This window comes from Theropithecus gelada, chromosome 1, assembly GCF_003255815.1.
Source record: "Theropithecus gelada isolate Dixy chromosome 1, Tgel_1.0, whole genome shotgun sequence".
NCBI classification, from domain to species: Eukaryota; Metazoa; Chordata; class Mammalia; order Primates; family Cercopithecidae; genus Theropithecus; species Theropithecus gelada.
Window position 1 is genome coordinate 26,258,238 of NC_037668.1, and position 16,937 is coordinate 26,275,174.

General features: G+C 43.2%; 1 protein-coding gene across 1 annotated transcript; it reads right to left on the bottom strand.

Annotated features, from left to right (window-relative positions):
• Positions 1–300: 300 nt before the first annotated feature.
• CD48 (CD48 molecule) lies at positions 301–16,223 on the bottom strand. Its single transcript, XM_025391596.1, has 4 exons — positions 16,054–16,223; positions 6,451–6,753; positions 2,747–3,004; positions 301–690 (listed from the first exon to the last, which is right to left on the bottom strand). The coding sequence occupies exons 1-4, from the start codon at positions 16,133–16,135 to the stop codon at positions 611–613; spliced, it is 723 nt and encodes a 240-aa protein (XP_025247381.1). The 5' UTR covers positions 16,136–16,223; the 3' UTR covers positions 301–610.
• Between the last annotated feature and the right edge of the window lie 714 nt (positions 16,224–16,937).

A 16,937-nucleotide genomic window follows, 5' to 3' on the forward strand; every position in this document is an offset into this window, starting at 1 on the left:
CCTTCTGAGGGAGGAAGCCTGAACCTATATTTGCAGCAGACTTAAGGAGAGTGGTCCTCAGAGGGGCCAGAGCAAGGCAAGCCATTGGAAAGGAGGCAAAGGCTTGGCAGGGGAGCTGGAACCCAGGAGGCTTGGCATGGATGTTGGAATAAGAGTCAGAGGTAGCACAAATTGACTCCTCAGCTGTGTTGACACACAGGAGCCAGTGGCCCCAGACTCTCCCCTCTATGTTTCCAGATTCCAGTTTCTCCCGGCTGATGGAGCAGGCACTGTCTAACAGATTTGGGACAACTTCAGGAATTCAGTTAGTTGACAATTATATCAAATGTTTATTTTTTTAAAAATAATAAAACATTCACGGTGTTGTCACAATTTTTGGTGGGAAAAACGTGTGTGTATCTCTATGTCTACATAAGTTTACTAGAAAACCACAAAGAGATATAAAATTAAATAATAGCCAGTTTTTAAAAGTTAACTTGAAAATCCTCGTTGATAATTCAGCAGCATGCTTCCACTCATCCTATACAGTTTCTGTCCTGGTGAGGAGCATGGTTACCAACAGGCAAGATCCTCTGGCCTTGAAGTTTCACTTGAGTTAAAAGAGCTCATCTCAGATAAGTAACAGGCCAAGAATGATGGGCACTGTGACCACCAACCAACTTGCAATCCATTCTACTCCAAAGGACCGGGCTGAAAGAGCAAGAAAATCCTATACACTTAGGTATCTTGACTAATGTATTGAGAAGGGGCAGGGTTACTGGACACTGGTGTGGGAGCTCACAGAACAGCGGAATGAATTTCTTCCCCGAATCCCATCCTATTTGCCTGGGACATTCTCTTCCTCAATCTCCCCAAACATAAAGTATAAAAAGTGCAGAAATTCCTTAAATATCACTGGCTTAGCTGGGTCCTGTGCTCAAAGGTTATCTTGACATATCTGTGGCCTGGGAAAGCATCACTGCCCTACTCTGGACATCAACGAGGTAGGGTAGCTCTTCAGATACAGACAGATGACCACATAATACAATGCACAACTGACTTTAGAGAGAAAAGGATCACTTCCTTTCCTTGTTTCTCCACCCCACTAAGTATCTGCACTAGCTAGAAAGAAGAAGGGAAGGGAAAGGAAGACAGAAAAGGAAAGAAAAAGAAAGAGGATGGAAGGAAAACTTAGATGCTGGGGTGGGGCAGGGCTGAGCTGGAGAAAATCAAAACAAAAAAGGAATGAGTGATACAATAGGGAAGGGAGTTTGAGGGCGCTTTCTAGGATAATTTGGGTGACTAAAAACTGATAGATGGGTTTACCCTTCCAAAAAGAAAATGGATTTATTATTGTTTCAATCCACTCTTCGGATGAACAGTCACACCCATTTTATAGAGGACAGGGAATGTGCTTCTGCCTTTTTCTGGATCTCAGGATGTGATATTGATATGAAGGTGGTATTGGAACCACCAGCTAAATTGTGTTCTCATGGTCAAACACCAAACTGTCACAGTGGCTCTGTGGTGGCAGAAGAACAGGGCATATCAGGAGAGGCTGCTCCTAACTCCAATGAGTCAGGAAGAATAAGGAAGAGCATGCAGGCTCCGTAGTCCACATGTGAGAGTGGAGATAAAGAAATCAGTGCAGATGAGGAGCATAGACAGAGCCCAGGAAGACCATGAAACAGCAACGTTCTCAGAGGCCAGAATCCCTGCTGACTGGGCATGACAGGGGTCACAGGTGAAGGTGAGCACCTCAGGTCTGAGTTATTCTAGAAGAATGTGCACGCCAGGGCTCAGGGATCTGATTTCAGGATTGTGGAGGGTAGAGGGCCCAGAGTGCTGGAGATACTGATCCAAGTTTATTAAGGGGTCCCTAAAACTCTAAGAGACTGCATCTCATTTAGCTCCCACTTACTAAGGACTTGTCAAGCACTGTGATAGGCAGGTTCCATGTCTTGTCTCATTGAATCCTTAGTACGAGATAAGAACTGTTATTTTGTCCTTTATTTAGGAAGAACATGACTTGGGGAAGCTAAGAAACTTGTTTAGCTAGTAAGTGACAGTCCTAGAAGTGATCTCAGCTGTGACCGACTCTAAAACCCACGGCCTTAGCTGTCCCATGCTAGCACCAGTGTAGGCCTGATCTGGAGCAGGTGTGACACTCCAATGAGTGGATCCTCCCAGGAGACTGGGGAATTTGGCTTCCTAACTTCACCTAGGAACATCAGCCTGAGGAGGAGAAGCTTCGCCTGAAGCTCAGGCTCTCACGCCTGTTCGATGGCCTCTCTCAGGCCCATCTCCTCAGTCCCTCTTTCCTTAGCTGACTTTGGCTGTCTAACGACCTCGGTCCCTCTTTCTTTGGCTGACTTTGGCTGTCGAACGAAGCTCCTCTAGACAGCTGCTTGCCCACTTGCCCTTCCTTCTCCCTGCTCACCCTGATGTTTCAGACTGCTCTACGATGACCCTGGCCTCAGGTGTCAGGACTATGCTTTGTTATACCGGGAGAGGGAAGAGAAGCATCAGAGATCTCTGTCAAACGTCCTTTGCAGGTGAGAACACTGAGTCCCACGAAGGTGAGGTGAGCTGGCTGGGAGTTGGTCGTAGAGCTGGCGGCAGAACCCACATCTCCCAGCTCTCCCAGACACCTTAGGGATTGACCACAACACCGTGCAAGGAGGCTGCATAGAACCCCCAGCCTTTCTTCGTTCAACAGAACTCCAGTTACCCTATGCCCCCCTCAGCTCCCAGGGATCCTTCTTACCCGCGGTACAGGGTGGACTGAAGCAGAACGTGTCATTCTTGCTGCTCACGGAATTGCTGACTTGGCAAGTATAACACCCGGAGTGTTTGTGTGGCTTAAGGGTGGTTTCAAGCACACTGTTCTGGATCTCCTTCGGGAGTTCCCCATACCAGGTGTAGTTTACAGACTCGCCAGGTATGACACATGACAGTTTCAGATAACAGTTGTCATCCACATCTTCTCTCTTCTCAATTTTGATGACAGGCTTGGGTACAGGGTCTGAAAGTGAGGAGGATGTTATAAGATGAGACAGTGAGGCATTCGTGCTATGAAGGTTTAGCTAACAAAGAACGAAGGGACCCAGGGAAGGGGCCTGAGTGCCCCAGGAGGCAGAGTCATGAAGAAGAAGTTCTACAGAGGGAGCCAGTGAGCAGCCTTGACCTCCTGAGGCCTCACAGACTGCAAGCGCTGCTCCTAGGCAGTGAAGCTAAGCTGGGTCCTGGAGGGGGCGCCAGAGTCCATTATATGCTCTGGGAACAAAATGGGGTTATGATCATGTGTGAGTTTGAACGAATAGCCCAGAGACTTGCTGGGGTCAGACTTAGTATACCAACTGTCTGAGATGCTCAGGGACCCTTCTCTAGCAATGGTTCATGGCAGGCACCTTGACTGGTCTGTCTCTCAAGAATTATCGGGTTCAGATTCGGCAAGAGTCCTAAGGTAAGAGGTACCTGCCTGTGCGTGGCAAAGTCCTTTGCACAACCATCCAGTGCAGGTGCCAGCCTTGTAGACTCTGGCAGAGCTACAGAGAAGAACTTCATGTAACTTCCAGCCACGTCAATTGTGACAAACAGATTGGTCTGCTAATTTTGGTATCTCCGTGTCTGGCACAATCCCTGCCACATGGCAGGTATTCTATAAGTATCTTGTGAAAGAATGAATGAAGTAGTTATGAGATAGAAAGGATAAAACACAACCAGGTGCAGTGGCTGACACCTGTAATCCCAGCACTTTGGGAGGCTGAGGCAGGAGGATTGCTTGCAGCCAGGAGTTAGAGACCAGCCTGGGCAACATAGAGAGACTCAGTTTTCACAAAGAAATAGAAAATAAAAGTAGCCAGGTGTGGTGATGTGCACTTGTAGTCCCTGATACTCAGGAGGCTGAGGTAGGAGGATTGCTGTAGCCCAGGAGTTCGAGGCTGCAATAAACTATGATTGTACCCCTGCATTCCAGCAGACCTTCAAAAAGGTGAAGGAGAAGACCTTCAAAAAAAAAAAAAGAAGAAGAAGAAAGAAAGGAAGAAAGAGAAAGAGAGAAAGGAAGGAAGGGAAGGGAAGGGAAGGGAAGGGAAGGGAAGGGAAGGGAAGGGAAGGGAAGGGAAGGGAAGGGAAAGGAAAGGAAAGGAAGGGAGGCAAGCAGGCACAGAAACACTAGTTTTGGAGTGAGACCAGTCTGGGTCCTGGACTTGACTCTAGTGGAGTGACATTAGGCAAGGTAGTTAAACCCCTTGCTGTCATCTGTAAACTGACTCTACCTCATTACACAATGCTAGTAAAGATAAAATGTCACCTGTCATGGATAATTGCTTTTTGCAGAATGTAAGTATTGCATACATTCTAGAGGTCATTTTACCATTATTATTGTTGTACTGCTGCCAGAGAGAATGAGAGATAGTCCCTGCATCTGGTCTTTCCTTGGCTAAGGCTGGTTTACCTGCAGTCCTCTGAGATCTTTTCATTCTGGTCAAGGGCAAAACATCTGCAGAATCAATGCAGCTCAAACCCCATAAGATTAAAATATGGCAGAGAATTGACCAGATCAGAGCTTGTCTCTTAGTTGTATGTGTGGAGAGGCTGTAGAAGCTCTACCAATCTAGTCTCTAGAACTCTAGTTTTGTCTCCTCTGTGAAGCCAATCTCAGATCGCTAAAAGATTGCTCAGACTACAGAGGAGCTAAAAGTTGACTGGACTTCCCCTACATGCTTTAATTGAGCAATTTTTATCCTGGTTTTCATCATTTCCTGTGTTCTGGCCTCATATCTTACACTCCTTCTGCATTTCCCATGGTGATCAGCATAGCACTGGACACTTTGCTGATGGAATTAATTGAGCCAGCTTGGGCTGTCCAGCTCCAAGATGCTCGCTATGAGCTGTCAGAAATGCTTGGGCTGGACCAGAGGACCATTTTTTTTCTGCTAACCACATCCTGGAAATCTTACCCTCAGGCAGGGTATGCTGAAGCCCAAGACAGTTTGTGGATTTTTAAGTACTCAGAAATTTTGCAAGCTTTTTGTAAAACCATTAGTTTACTGAAATCAACTGTGGTAGTGGTATTTAAACCACAGAAATTACAAAGTTGGTAAATGATACACATTAGGGCTTTTAAAAAAAAAAAATCTTGTAGAGCGTGTTAACCAGAAAACCACTGTAAGAGACCTTGAATATTTTTGTTCCCAGGACTTTCTGAATTTTCAGCCCATATGACATGGAAGAAGAGTGAGAAGGGAATCTGCTTGGATCAGGGACTGTCTGGCTGGTGGAACTTGAATGTATACAACACTCTTCATTTGCACGTTTTGACATTTTAAAAAATGTTTTCACTTTCCTTATCTACTTTGATACTAACAACATCCTAAAAGGTAAGCAGAATTATTCTCATAATATGATGAAGAACCTAAGGCTCTCAAGGGAGCACCACTCTTGGACACTTAGCCCCACTCTTCTACAAGAATTGCATACCCCAACCGCTGGAGCTCTCCCCATATCCATGTTTCTGCCTTATAATCTGACCCTTTCACCATAATTGTTTAGATCAGGTACACATACTTGAACTAAATTGGGACTATCAGTTTCTCTGTCTTTAAATTGCCCTGAGAATTGAAACTCAGAGGAGCAAAAGTCTAAGCTTTGAGAGATAACATGTGTAAAATGGCAGGAATCCAAATCCATAGGCACCGTCCACAGATTCCTGAAGCTAGGGGTTCTAGCTTGACCCTGGTTTTCAATCTTCTCCCCTTCAGCCCTTCCTAGCTCTTTTAATTGCTTTAAATAGCCCCAGTTTCTTAAACTAAATTCTTCTTTTTTGGTAAAGGTACATTGGATTAGTTTCTGTTACTTGCTATCGAAAGAGTCTTACCTAATATGGGCACGGAGATGTGAAGATCTTTTTTCAAGGTTGCATGGCTAGTCAGCAACTGACCAGAGTTTTGAACCCAAGTCTGTCTGGCTCCAAGTATAATGTCCTGGTCCTTATTCAGTATAAACTGGTTAGACTGGAGCTATGAGTGGAAGTTTTTTTGTCCCGCCCATTATGAAAGTTGAAAAATTCTCCTAATAACTCCTGCCCCATTCTTTATATTAATACATTCTCTTTTATCTTAAGTCCAGTGAAACCTAATTTCAGAGATATAATTAAGATGAGCTGAGCTGATTTAGGATGATCACAGGACAAAATGAAGGAAATAGGAAACCTCTAGTTTTCCTTCTCTTCAAAGCTTAGACTCACTAACTTCAGAAGAGGTGTTAAATGTCCTAAGATTGTTAATTTGGGGGTCTGTTGACCTAGGCTTACTCCCAAATAGAATTGCATCAAGGAAAAATGAATCAAACCTGTCCTGAGGTTTTCCTCTCCTCCTCCCCGAGAATGCCCCATGCCTCCCAGGAAGCCACAGTGGTCCATCCGGGGCCACTGGAGTGGGGATTTGCCCTTTGGCTCCCCTGACTCACCAAGCACCTGCAGCTTGATCTTCCATTCTTGCTCATACCCATCCTTTTTCAACACCCTCATGATGTAGGTGCTGTTGTCCTCTTTCTGGACCTTAGAGATGTACAGTGCACCACTTTGAGGATCAAGTCTGACCCTGCCTTTAAATTTGGATTCAAAGTACTTAGATTTTCCGGAATCCCATTCTACAATCTTCTGGTCGAAAGTATAAAACCAGGTTAGTTGTTTGTAGTTCTCAGGCAGGCTCTCAGAGATGTTCAGAGTAACATTGCTGCCGGAGACCACGGTCATATGTACCAAGCGACCTGCCAATGAGAGTCAGAGTCAGACCTGACATGGAGAAGGCAGTGTTGCTGAGAGGCCTAGGGTATAGCCTGGGCTGGTGGAACAGGCGAGAAGGAAGGGATTTCTGCTTAGGAGAAGTGAGTATGGTTTTCATTGGAAGTCCAGGTCTCCTGCTCAGGAACTCAAGAAAAGTTGGAGCTTGAAAAGTGGGCATGGGGGAAGGGGGTGTTGCTTATAATTCATCTAGTACTGTCCCCAGAAAATAAAAGAATTGAGTAAGGCCAACTGAGGTTGGGCCTGGCTCTCTCCCTTACTCTCATACCAGTAGGATTTCAAGTAAACTGATGACAAGTCATATCTCCTCTCTGGTCTTGTGTTTCCTATCTATTCCTAGCTCAGTAAGCATTTTGTTAGTCCCTAGAGGCATAGACATAAAAAGTACATTATTCTATTTAAAAATATTTAATACAACAATGTGAGAGGACGGACACACAAACCAATAATCCTAATATGTTATATTGGTGACTGTAATAAAGGTAATGTGGGGACCAAGGGAAAGCTTCCCCTTCCCCTTCTGAAAGTTTGCCAAAAATCACTGACAAGAGGCAGATTAAGGAAGAAAGGCATACAGATTAACGTGTAAGCAGAGCCTGGGGAATGAATGGACTTCCAGTGAAAACTAAACAGTCCAGGGCAAATTGTTCGTTTTTATGCTTAGGTTCAACAAAGAATGGACAGTCATGGAGAAATATGATTGGACAAAAAGGGTATGATCGAATGCCAATAGACTGTTTGGGGGAAACCCAGCAAGGCCTGTCTGTCTAGATTCTGCTTGGTCTTTCTGTGCCAGATTCCTTCCTTCCTCCTGCGTGTGGGGCAGGCGCTCTCTAGAATGCGGGTCTTATGATTCACAATTAAACAAGATAGGTCAGATAATTTCTTTACGGCTTTTTTTTTTTTTTTTTTTTTTACGTAGAAAGGCTCAAGGAAAGTTAGGGTGGTATATTTAAGTTTTATAGCTGGCTTTGGGGAAAAGGGGTTTTGGCTTCTATGGCCCGCCTTAGGAAAGAGGGATTCCAGTGTCTGTGGCTAGCCTAGGGGAGAATGGGACTGATAGACAGGAGAGCAGGAGAAGGTCAGAGAAAAACTTTCACTTTCAAGGCTGCTTCTGAGGCCATGATTTTGGGGCATTGTTTTCTGAGTCCTGACAATAAACACAGTGGGCTATGGGAATGTATTCCTATCTGGAGGGTAGGGATAGAAAATTGAGAAAATACTAAGAAAAATCTCTTCAGAGGAGATGACCACTAAGGTAAGCCAAAGGATGATTAAAAGCTAATATTTTTTGAGAACTATCTGTCAGGCACGATTTGAGACACTTGGGATACATCAGTGAACTAAGCAGCAAAGATCCCTACCTTAACCGAGCTTGCGTTAGAGTGGGGTGAAAAGACGTAAGCAATGAACAAGCTAACCAAACACACTATACAGTATGTAAGGACGTGATAATTGCCATGACAGAGGAGAAAACCTAGAATAGGGTAAGGGGAGTCACAAGTACTGGTAGGGGTAAAAGGGTGAACTTCATTTATAAGGTGATAAGGAGGTCACATCTGAGCAAAGACTTGGAGGAGAGAGGTGGCCAAGAGGATATCTGGCGTAAGAGGGACCCAGACAGAGGAAAGAGCCAGAGCAAAGGCCCTGGGGCAGGGGTTTGCCTGCCATACGTAAACAACAGCAAGGAGGCGGTGAGTGGGTAGTGTGGAGTGAGCAAGGGGATTGGATGTTGAGAGACACAGTCAGAGAGGGAGTGGGATTGGGGAGAGTAGATGGTGACATTTTAGCTTTAATAATGTTTTGTCCTGTTAAAAAAAAAAAGTGTTCCTGTAAAAACGGCTCATGTCTTGTGTGTGCATTTACAATATATTTAGAAGCAAGTTATTAGAAGGTAAGAAAGTGGAGACTGTTTAAACTATTATTTCACAAAGTTTGGATCAGAGGCAGATTTCCTGTGAAAGTGATGAAGCTGAAGCTTCAGGGCTTCTTGGATGGCGCTGGAGGAGCCCTAGCAGTGTATTCATGTAATCCATTTTACAAAACATATCTTAAACACAAATAAATAGACCACGGCCTCTGCCTACTACAACATCCCCTTCATCACATTTCCACTTTTGTTGGTTGGCATCTCAGTTATGGGCATTTTGAGATCTGGCTAAGGGGAAGTAGAAATGGGAATTACTTAGTTGGGATTAGTGGGATACATGTATGAGGGTTGCAAACTCTTGGAAGTTCCTGCTAGCCACTTCAGTGAAGCAATTGCATCCAGGAATATTCCTACTGCCCTCTGCACTGACTCACCGGCAATGGCCGTGGACACGTTGCAATCGGGCTGCAGGTGGGATGCAGAGGAGAAAGCAGGTTGGAAGTGAACAACAGCCAGAGCTATTCAGTAGTAAAGTATTATGGAAGCACGAAGGCATTTCATTAATTAAAAATATGGTGCTATTTTTTCTGCTGTCATGATCTGAGTAGTATTTGTATTTTTTAAACTTGTACTAATTCCCTGGGATTTCTTTTTTTGTTCTAATTGAATTTATTTTTGTTCCTATTTGTATTTAGTTTTGTTCTTTTCTTTTTCTTTTTCTTGACAATACTCCAAATTGTATAAGCCTCGGGGTATTTTTAAAAACCTGGTTTGGTTAAGGTAAGGAGAAAGAAAAGATGATAAGGACAAGGTACAAGATGAAGTGAGGTCTGTTGGCTTTTTTTGTGGAGAGAGAACTTAGAATATGTATACAAAGCCTAAAAAAGAGCAGTATAAAAAAAGCTAAAGGTAGGAGAAGAGGAAATATGTCCTATATCACTCTGGTGTCATATGCTGCCACACAAAAACTCAGTTGTACTCTTCAACATGATGTATACTAGCTGTTCACTTTCCACATATCCATCATTTCCAAAACATTCTCAACCACTAAAAGATTTTTATCTGTTTCCCCAGGACTTTCAAGTTCCTGTTCATTCAGCTTTCCAACCATTCATCTATCTATTCAACAAATGTTTATTGAGTGCTTACCCTGTCCTTGTTTTACTCAGAAATACCTAGGCATTCATTTCTACAGTGCTTCTGATTGGTCCAGCCCATGCCCTATAATCCCTCTGACAAAATCAGTTCAAGCCAGCAACAGTCATCGCACAACCACAACATGCTTGACACTGTGCTAGACTCTGCTGTCAGCAAGATGGATAGAGTATCTGGCCTCTTGGAGCATACAGCCTAGGAGGACATTCTTTCCAGGATTTTAAAATCACTAGACATATTCCAGACTTGTTCTCCTTCTGTTACTTGTTTCCACAGGAATTAATAGAAGTGGTCATAATAGGCAGTCTAGATCAATGTTTTTCAGTCTTGACATTATTGACATTTTGGGCCATATAATTCATTTTTGTAGGGAGCTGTTCTGTGCATTGTAAGATGTTTGCCAGAATCCCTGGTATCTGCCCACTAGGTGCCAGTAACACTTGTCCAGTTGTGACAGCCAAAAATGTATCTATATATTGCCAAATGTCCCTTGAGGGACAAAATTCTCCCATGTTCACCCTGGTTGAGAAGTACTGAGCTAGGTCATCCTTGGCAGACTCCCCAGCATGTCTCATACACTCAGGAAGATAACATAATCCACTGTCTGATGACAGAGGCAGGTAGTAACACCAGACAGATCATTTATATATGTAATTTTTTTATGGAGTTTTGCTCTTGTCACCCATGCTGGAGTGCAGTGGTGCAATCTTGGCTCACTGCAACCTCCGTCCCCCAGGTTCAAGCAATTCTCCTGCCTCAGCCTCCCAAGTAGCTAGGGTTACAGGCATACACCACCACCATGCCTGGCTAATTATTTGTATTTAGTAGATACGGGGTTTCACCATGTTGGTCAGGCTGGTCTCAAACTCCTGACCTCAGCCTCGGCCTCTCAAAGTGCTGGGATTACAGGCGTGAGCCACCATGCCCAACTCATTTCAGTATATTATGAGTGCTGATGACAGGTACGCATACAATATTGTATCTTTCCTCCCTCTCTCCTTAACCACCCATGTGTAACAATTCCAAAAAGGCTGTCCTGATGGTTGGCTGTAACTTCTTACTGAGAAATAAAGAAGTGATTAACTGCTGATAAAATCTTGATTTGCCTTCTTAACAATTCCATCTTTTAGGAAGTAGGTGAAGCAACCTTTTAAAAAATCACTATTTTGATTTAATTCTAACAGGAAGTATTTGGTGATATGTCTGGATGGTTGGGATAAAGTAACAAAGTTGGATCTTATTCCTTTACTTTCTTAATAAACTCACTTTCGCTTTTAAAAAAAAAAGAACAAATAGAACCAGATCCTGCCTGTGCCCACCCATGTTTCTTGTCTGTAGAAAAACAGAATTGTAAAGGGAAAAAATTCAGGTCAAAGGAAGTCATAATCCCATACCAAAGAGTTTCCCCAGGAAAGAGAAAGGTTTTAAAGAGTAAGTTCTGGTTACTCAAAAAAAAAAACAACAAGACACATGGTTGACTTCTTTGGTTTTCTTGTATATTGAGAAAAATAAAAATAATAAAAACAAAACACATGGCTTCTAGTAAAATTCTTAAGGAAGAAAAGAAGATGAGCATTAAAGATGTGGAGACAGAGTTACCTGGAGCTCTCTCATAAGATTAAATATTTAACAAGCCTGTACAAACCTTTTTAGGAAGTAATTTTGCAATAGCTACTAAGACCCCAGGTTTGTGTCTTGGTGAGAAGCTGAGTAGGCTACTAGTTTTTGAGATGGGAACTATAATGAGTTCAGTGGGCAACATTGCAATGCAATTTGAAGGTGAGGAAGGAGAAACAATAAAAATAGACTCTTCTCTTCAGACATTGCAATTTGAATGGGAAAAAGAATGGTAGGGCATTATGTAAAGGGTCATGAAAAAGTAGAGAGTATTTTGTTTTTGTTCTTAGAGTTATTCAAAGAAGGAAAGACCTAATCTATGGTAAGCCAAGGAAAGGATTCAGTGGAGGAAAGACATGAAGAGAAGGGAGGTAATTGATGAGCCTGGGCTAGGGGGGCTCAGAGCAGAGTTGATGGCACAGGTCTTGGCTGCGATGAGGGATACTTCATCCTCTGAAGGAAAAGAGGAGGAGAAAAGACAGTTGGTGGTGGAGAAAAGTTACTAGTTTGAAGATAGTGGGCAGGAAGTTGAAGGGCCTCCTGCCTAATGGTCTCTAGTTTCCATTTCTTCTGCAAAGAAGGAGGCACATACCTTGCTGAGAGGGCAGGAGGTAAGGGGCCTTGAGGATAGGGTGAAAGTTTGAAATAGCCACTGTGGGAAATACGAGAAAGAATTTATCAGGGCCAGTAAGAGCTACTCTGAGATCCCAGCTTGACTGAAACAATGACAAAATTTATTCCTTCCCTCTTTCCTTTGCTTCTTTCCTCCCTCCATCCACCCATCCCTCCATGCATACATGCATACATGAACTTCCTCATGTATTCACTCATCTAATAACTATGCAGTAAGCAGTTACTATGTACTTGACTCTGTGTGCATAAAATAGATAGATGCAGCTCCTTCCCTTGAGCTTCATTCCAGTGAATCCACACAATTAATCAGATGCTTTCACTACTGATGATAAGTGTTAGGAAAAGGAAAATATGGAATGCTTAGAAAGCATATAAAAGGGAGCACATCACTTGAATTTGGGGGTTGAGAATGGCTTCTGTAAAAGGAATTAGTCTAAGTGGGATGAAACAAGGGAAAGATAAGGACTGGGGGTAGTGAATAGTCCAACAAAACGGGAAAAGAATCAAAAGCCCAAAAACACCAAAATGAGATTCGTTTACGGAACAGGAAGTAGCTCACTGGCAAAACATAGACTAAGGAGGCCAGGAAGTGAGCTTATTATGAAATGTGAACTTTACACTCACAGCTTCCGCTTTCTCATTTACCACAGTGGCTACTGAAGATTTTAAGCAGAAGAGTGAAGTAAACAGAGAACCATTTTAGAAAATGTATACCAACAGCAGGGTGGAGAACAGGTTATCTAGAAGAGAGTACAGTAAATAGAGAAGTTAGGATAGTGCATCATTGTGGAAATTGGTGATAAGAGAAAATGGTGGCTCGATCTAAGATAGATAGCATGGGGGTGGATGGAATTGTACATATTTGAGAGATATTTTTGAAAGTTGAATTAACAGGACTTACTCATTGGGCATGAGAAGCAGGGGAAAGAATCAAGGATGACTTCTAGAATTCTGGCCTGAGCAACCGGACAAGTGGAGATGTCATTTATAGAGGTGGGGAACAGTGGAAGAGCAGTAGGTTTTGGGGGAAGAAGGATTGTAGTAGTTTTTTTTTGTTTTGTTTTTTGTTTTTTTTTTAAGTCTGTAAATTTTTTGACAGTCCTCTCATCAAGTGATGGACTTTGTGCCCCTTCCCCTTGAACTTGAGTAGGCTTGGTGATGGCTTTAATGAATGGAATACAACTGAAGTGTGAATTGCAAAGCTAGCTTAGAAAAGACCATGCAGCATTTGCCTGTTTCTCTTGGGACACCAACTCTGGGAGGTTTCCGCTGGGTGGTACCAGCCACCCAGCTCTTTGAGCCTCCCTCAGTTCAGGCAGTAGCCCTGTGAGTGAAGAGCCTTGCATGACTCTAGGCCACACCATAATGTGATTGCAAGCACATGAAAAGCACTGAATGAGACAGGATGAACAGTCTTCCCCCAGATCTGTGGGCAAAGTAAATCATTGTTATTATTTTAAGCCACAGTATTGTGGCAGCTTGTTAAATAGCAATACATAGCAGGAATAGAGATGATGAGTTAAGTTTTAGACATGTGTCTGGAAAGTCTAGAGAAGATGTTTAAGAGACAGAAGTTCTGGTCTTGGGCTCAGGTGAGTGCTTGGGGCTTAGGAATTTACTGATGCTCTTTCCAGGATTTCACCTGTATCAGATTGTGTGTGTGTCACAAATGCAAAGCAATTGCACATTTTTAATTTTATTTGATCTTAATAGCAACCCCTTGAAGAAAAGAGGAACAGATTATTATACCCATTATAGAGCTGAGGAAGCTGAGCCTCAGGAAGCTTTAATGATTTGTTGAAAACCCCACAGCATGGAACCAGATAGAACACAGGTCATCTCATTTCTAGTACAATACTCTTTCTACTTCACCCTGCTAAGTGTTGTGGACAGATGAGGAATTGGCTAGTTGTGGAGCGTGCCCTGAATCATTGCCTTGAAACCAAAGAGCTGAGAAACCCAAGTCTGAGGAGAGAAGGAAGAAGAGAGCTAAGAGTGCTTCTCAAACTTTTCCACAGAAGCATCCCTTACTGCAGAGGAGAGAACTACTTGCACTTTCAGGGAGATATGGATGTATCATTCAAAAGGAAACTTTTTGAAGCTGTTCATGCATTTGTGTAACAATTATTTATCAAGCACATGCCACACTCCAGGCCTGTGCTAAGTGCAGCAGCACAACACTGCACGTGGTTTCTGTCTTCATAAAGTTCAAGGAAACAGATGATCAATCAAGCAGTTCACAAACCATAATCTGGAGCCTGAGGTTCCAATCTGACCATGCCTTCAGAGCACAGTCACAAGCAGACAGTCTAGGAAGAAGTCACATGAAAACAGATGCCTAAAAGAGAGGCAGGGAGAGGGGAGGAGGGAGGGAAATCTAGGTGGAAAGAAGGCATGTACATAAGCCAGAGGTAAGAGAAAACACCTCTTTTAAGGCAAACAGTAAAATTAAGAGATTTAGGCACATTGACCTTCATCAAGATTCTCTGGCCTTAGTCTAGGAAAGGCAAAATCGTAATAAAATGGTTTGGAAGTTAGACCTGTGTGCCCTTAGGAGGATTTCTCAATCTCTCTGAAAGACAGTATTCTCATCTGAAAAATGTAGATAATAATAGCCACCTCACTATTTTCTAATGAAAGTTAAATGAAAAAATATACAAAATGCCTAGCACAATGTCTGACACCCAGTAAGTGCTTAATTTGTATTTTACTAACCTAGGTTATAGAAATAGATAACCTAACCTCATCAAAACCAATATTATCCATTCAAAGGATAACATAATCAGGTGTGGTCTGCATGTTTCAAAGAAGAATACACGACCAAGATGAAGCCTAGAAAAGAAGTCAGAGAACGACCAACTGTCAGGATGTTTTCAGTATGCCAAGAGAAAGTCCTGAAATATTCCAGTTCTCATTGGCAACCCTGTTTTTCCCAATAGTTAGATGAATACTTCACGTCCGTCCCCACTCCCAAGGCCATACCAATGTCCTATGCATTGAGTCAGGTCCACAGAACCCATACAGCTGTAGACTCATACAGTCATGAACCAAAGGACTCTACCTGAGAGGCAGAGCATGTGAGAGACCTATCCTCCACACATTCTCCCTCACCTCCCTAAAAGTTACAAACTATCATCATTTTATGCCACAGTGTAACTACCGCATGTTTGTTCCTTTTTTACTGTTTTCCTCGGAGTGGTGAGCATTAAAGCCCTTTAAATTAAAAAGACTTGAGTATTTACTTGGGGGAATAGCAAGAAAGTCAAAGGCTTCACTGCTGCTTCTCAGCTGGCATAAGAAGGATGGATGAAGAAAGAGGGTGAGGCAGCTCTAACAGAAGAAGGAAAGTTAGCTCAGCCCTTGGGCACATGACGGGGACCGAACAGGCTGTGGCAGAGGAATGGACCTTAACTCTTAGTAATCAGATGCATTAAGGTTCCCTTGTTGCTGACGCACTTCCAGCCTCTTCTCAGACCCTCATTCGGAGACCCCAGACAGCAATCCTTTCCAAGCTTTTCTTCCTACAATTTTGATCTATCTTTTCTTTGGGTCAATGACAATGTCATTTACCTTGGCTCAGGACACAACACCTCACATATACAGAGGTCTCAAAGAATGCCTAATGAAGTACAATGTGTCAGAGCATAAAATACGGCAGCTGTCAGTGTAGAGCTTCTTCTTATTCAAAATGAAAAAACACTTTTCCACAGCTTCATGGACCACCAGCCAAGGGACAAAATATGAGGAGCCTACTTCTCCTTCTCCCCAGGGTCCTGTTTTGGTCACATCCCCTTGGGAAAGGAGATGAAGCTCAATTCTTCAGTGCTAAGAAAGGTTCCCCAACCATGCCATGGCCATGGTATTGGAATGGAAATATCTGCTTTCCAGATACCAGATCCGGCTTCTAGGGTTGAACTACATCCCATCTCCCCTTTCCCAACTGACCATACCTTCAGTGCACAATCACAGGCAGACGGTTGGTAGAAAGTACCTTGAATGCTGATCGCCAGGAGTGACAGAGACAGCAGTAGCAATTCCAGAGCCAGACACCGATTCCAACCTCTGGAGCCCATGCTTCCTTCTAGAACTTCCCAGCAACGCAGGAGACAGTTGAGAGCCTGGCTAGAAAGAGGCCAGGGCTAAAAAGGGAACTTACCAAACAGGGTTAGAGAAAAAAAAAACACTGAGCTTTTCTCTCCACCCAGCACACTTGTGTGGGGCCCCAGAAACCAGAAACAGGAGGCCTTGTAAATTTTTTTATCTAAGAGCATCACGGAAACTGAGAACAATTTTGTTTGAATGTACATGAGTGCTTTTTTGTAGGGAGAAGATTCATAGCTTCTACTGGACTCTCAGTGGGGGCAGTACTCAGAAAAGATTAAGAGACCCTGATAGAGAATATCTGCTTTTTGTTCCCAGGAAAGAATCACTCTGATTAATTCAGGGGCTAAGACATAGGAGGTGCCCAGTCAAGCCTGGTTAGGTGTCACTCAGAGCAGGTAGTCTGGGAAATCAGACCCACATAGCCTTAGTGCTGCATCTCTTACCCCCAGCACCACCCTCTACTCTTCTTCCTTTATGATAATTCACTATTTGAAGCTTGACATCAGCCTATCCACTGAACATTAGAAGAAAAGTAAGATTACTTGGCCCAAAAGAATGGATTTCCCACCCCTGTGGTCTGTATTAGTCTGTTTTCACACTGCTAATGAAGACATACTCCAGACTGGGTAATTTATAAAGGAAAGAGAGGGGGTTTGTTTTGTTTGTTTTGTCTTGTTTTTTTGAGACACAGCCTCACTCTGTAGCCCAGACTGGAGTGCAGCAGTGCAATCTCGGCTCACTGCAATCTTCACCTGCTGGGTTCAAGCAACT

What these genes read in the sequence shown, in the direction of transcription:
- CD48 (XM_025391596.1), bottom strand. Translation starts at nt 16,135, where the DNA reads ATGGGCTCCAGAGGTTGGAATCGGTGTCTGGCTCTGGAATTGCTACTG. An exon ending in CCTGGCGATCAGCATTCAAG is followed by an intron (nt 6,754 to 16,053) that starts GTACTTTCTACC and finishes TCTCATTGGCAG; the next exon opens with GTCGCTTGGTACATATGACC. An exon ending in GATCAAGCTGCAGGTGCTTG is followed by an intron (nt 3,005 to 6,450) that starts GTGAGTCAGGGG and finishes CCTCACTTTCAG; the next exon opens with ACCCTGTACCCAAGCCTGTC.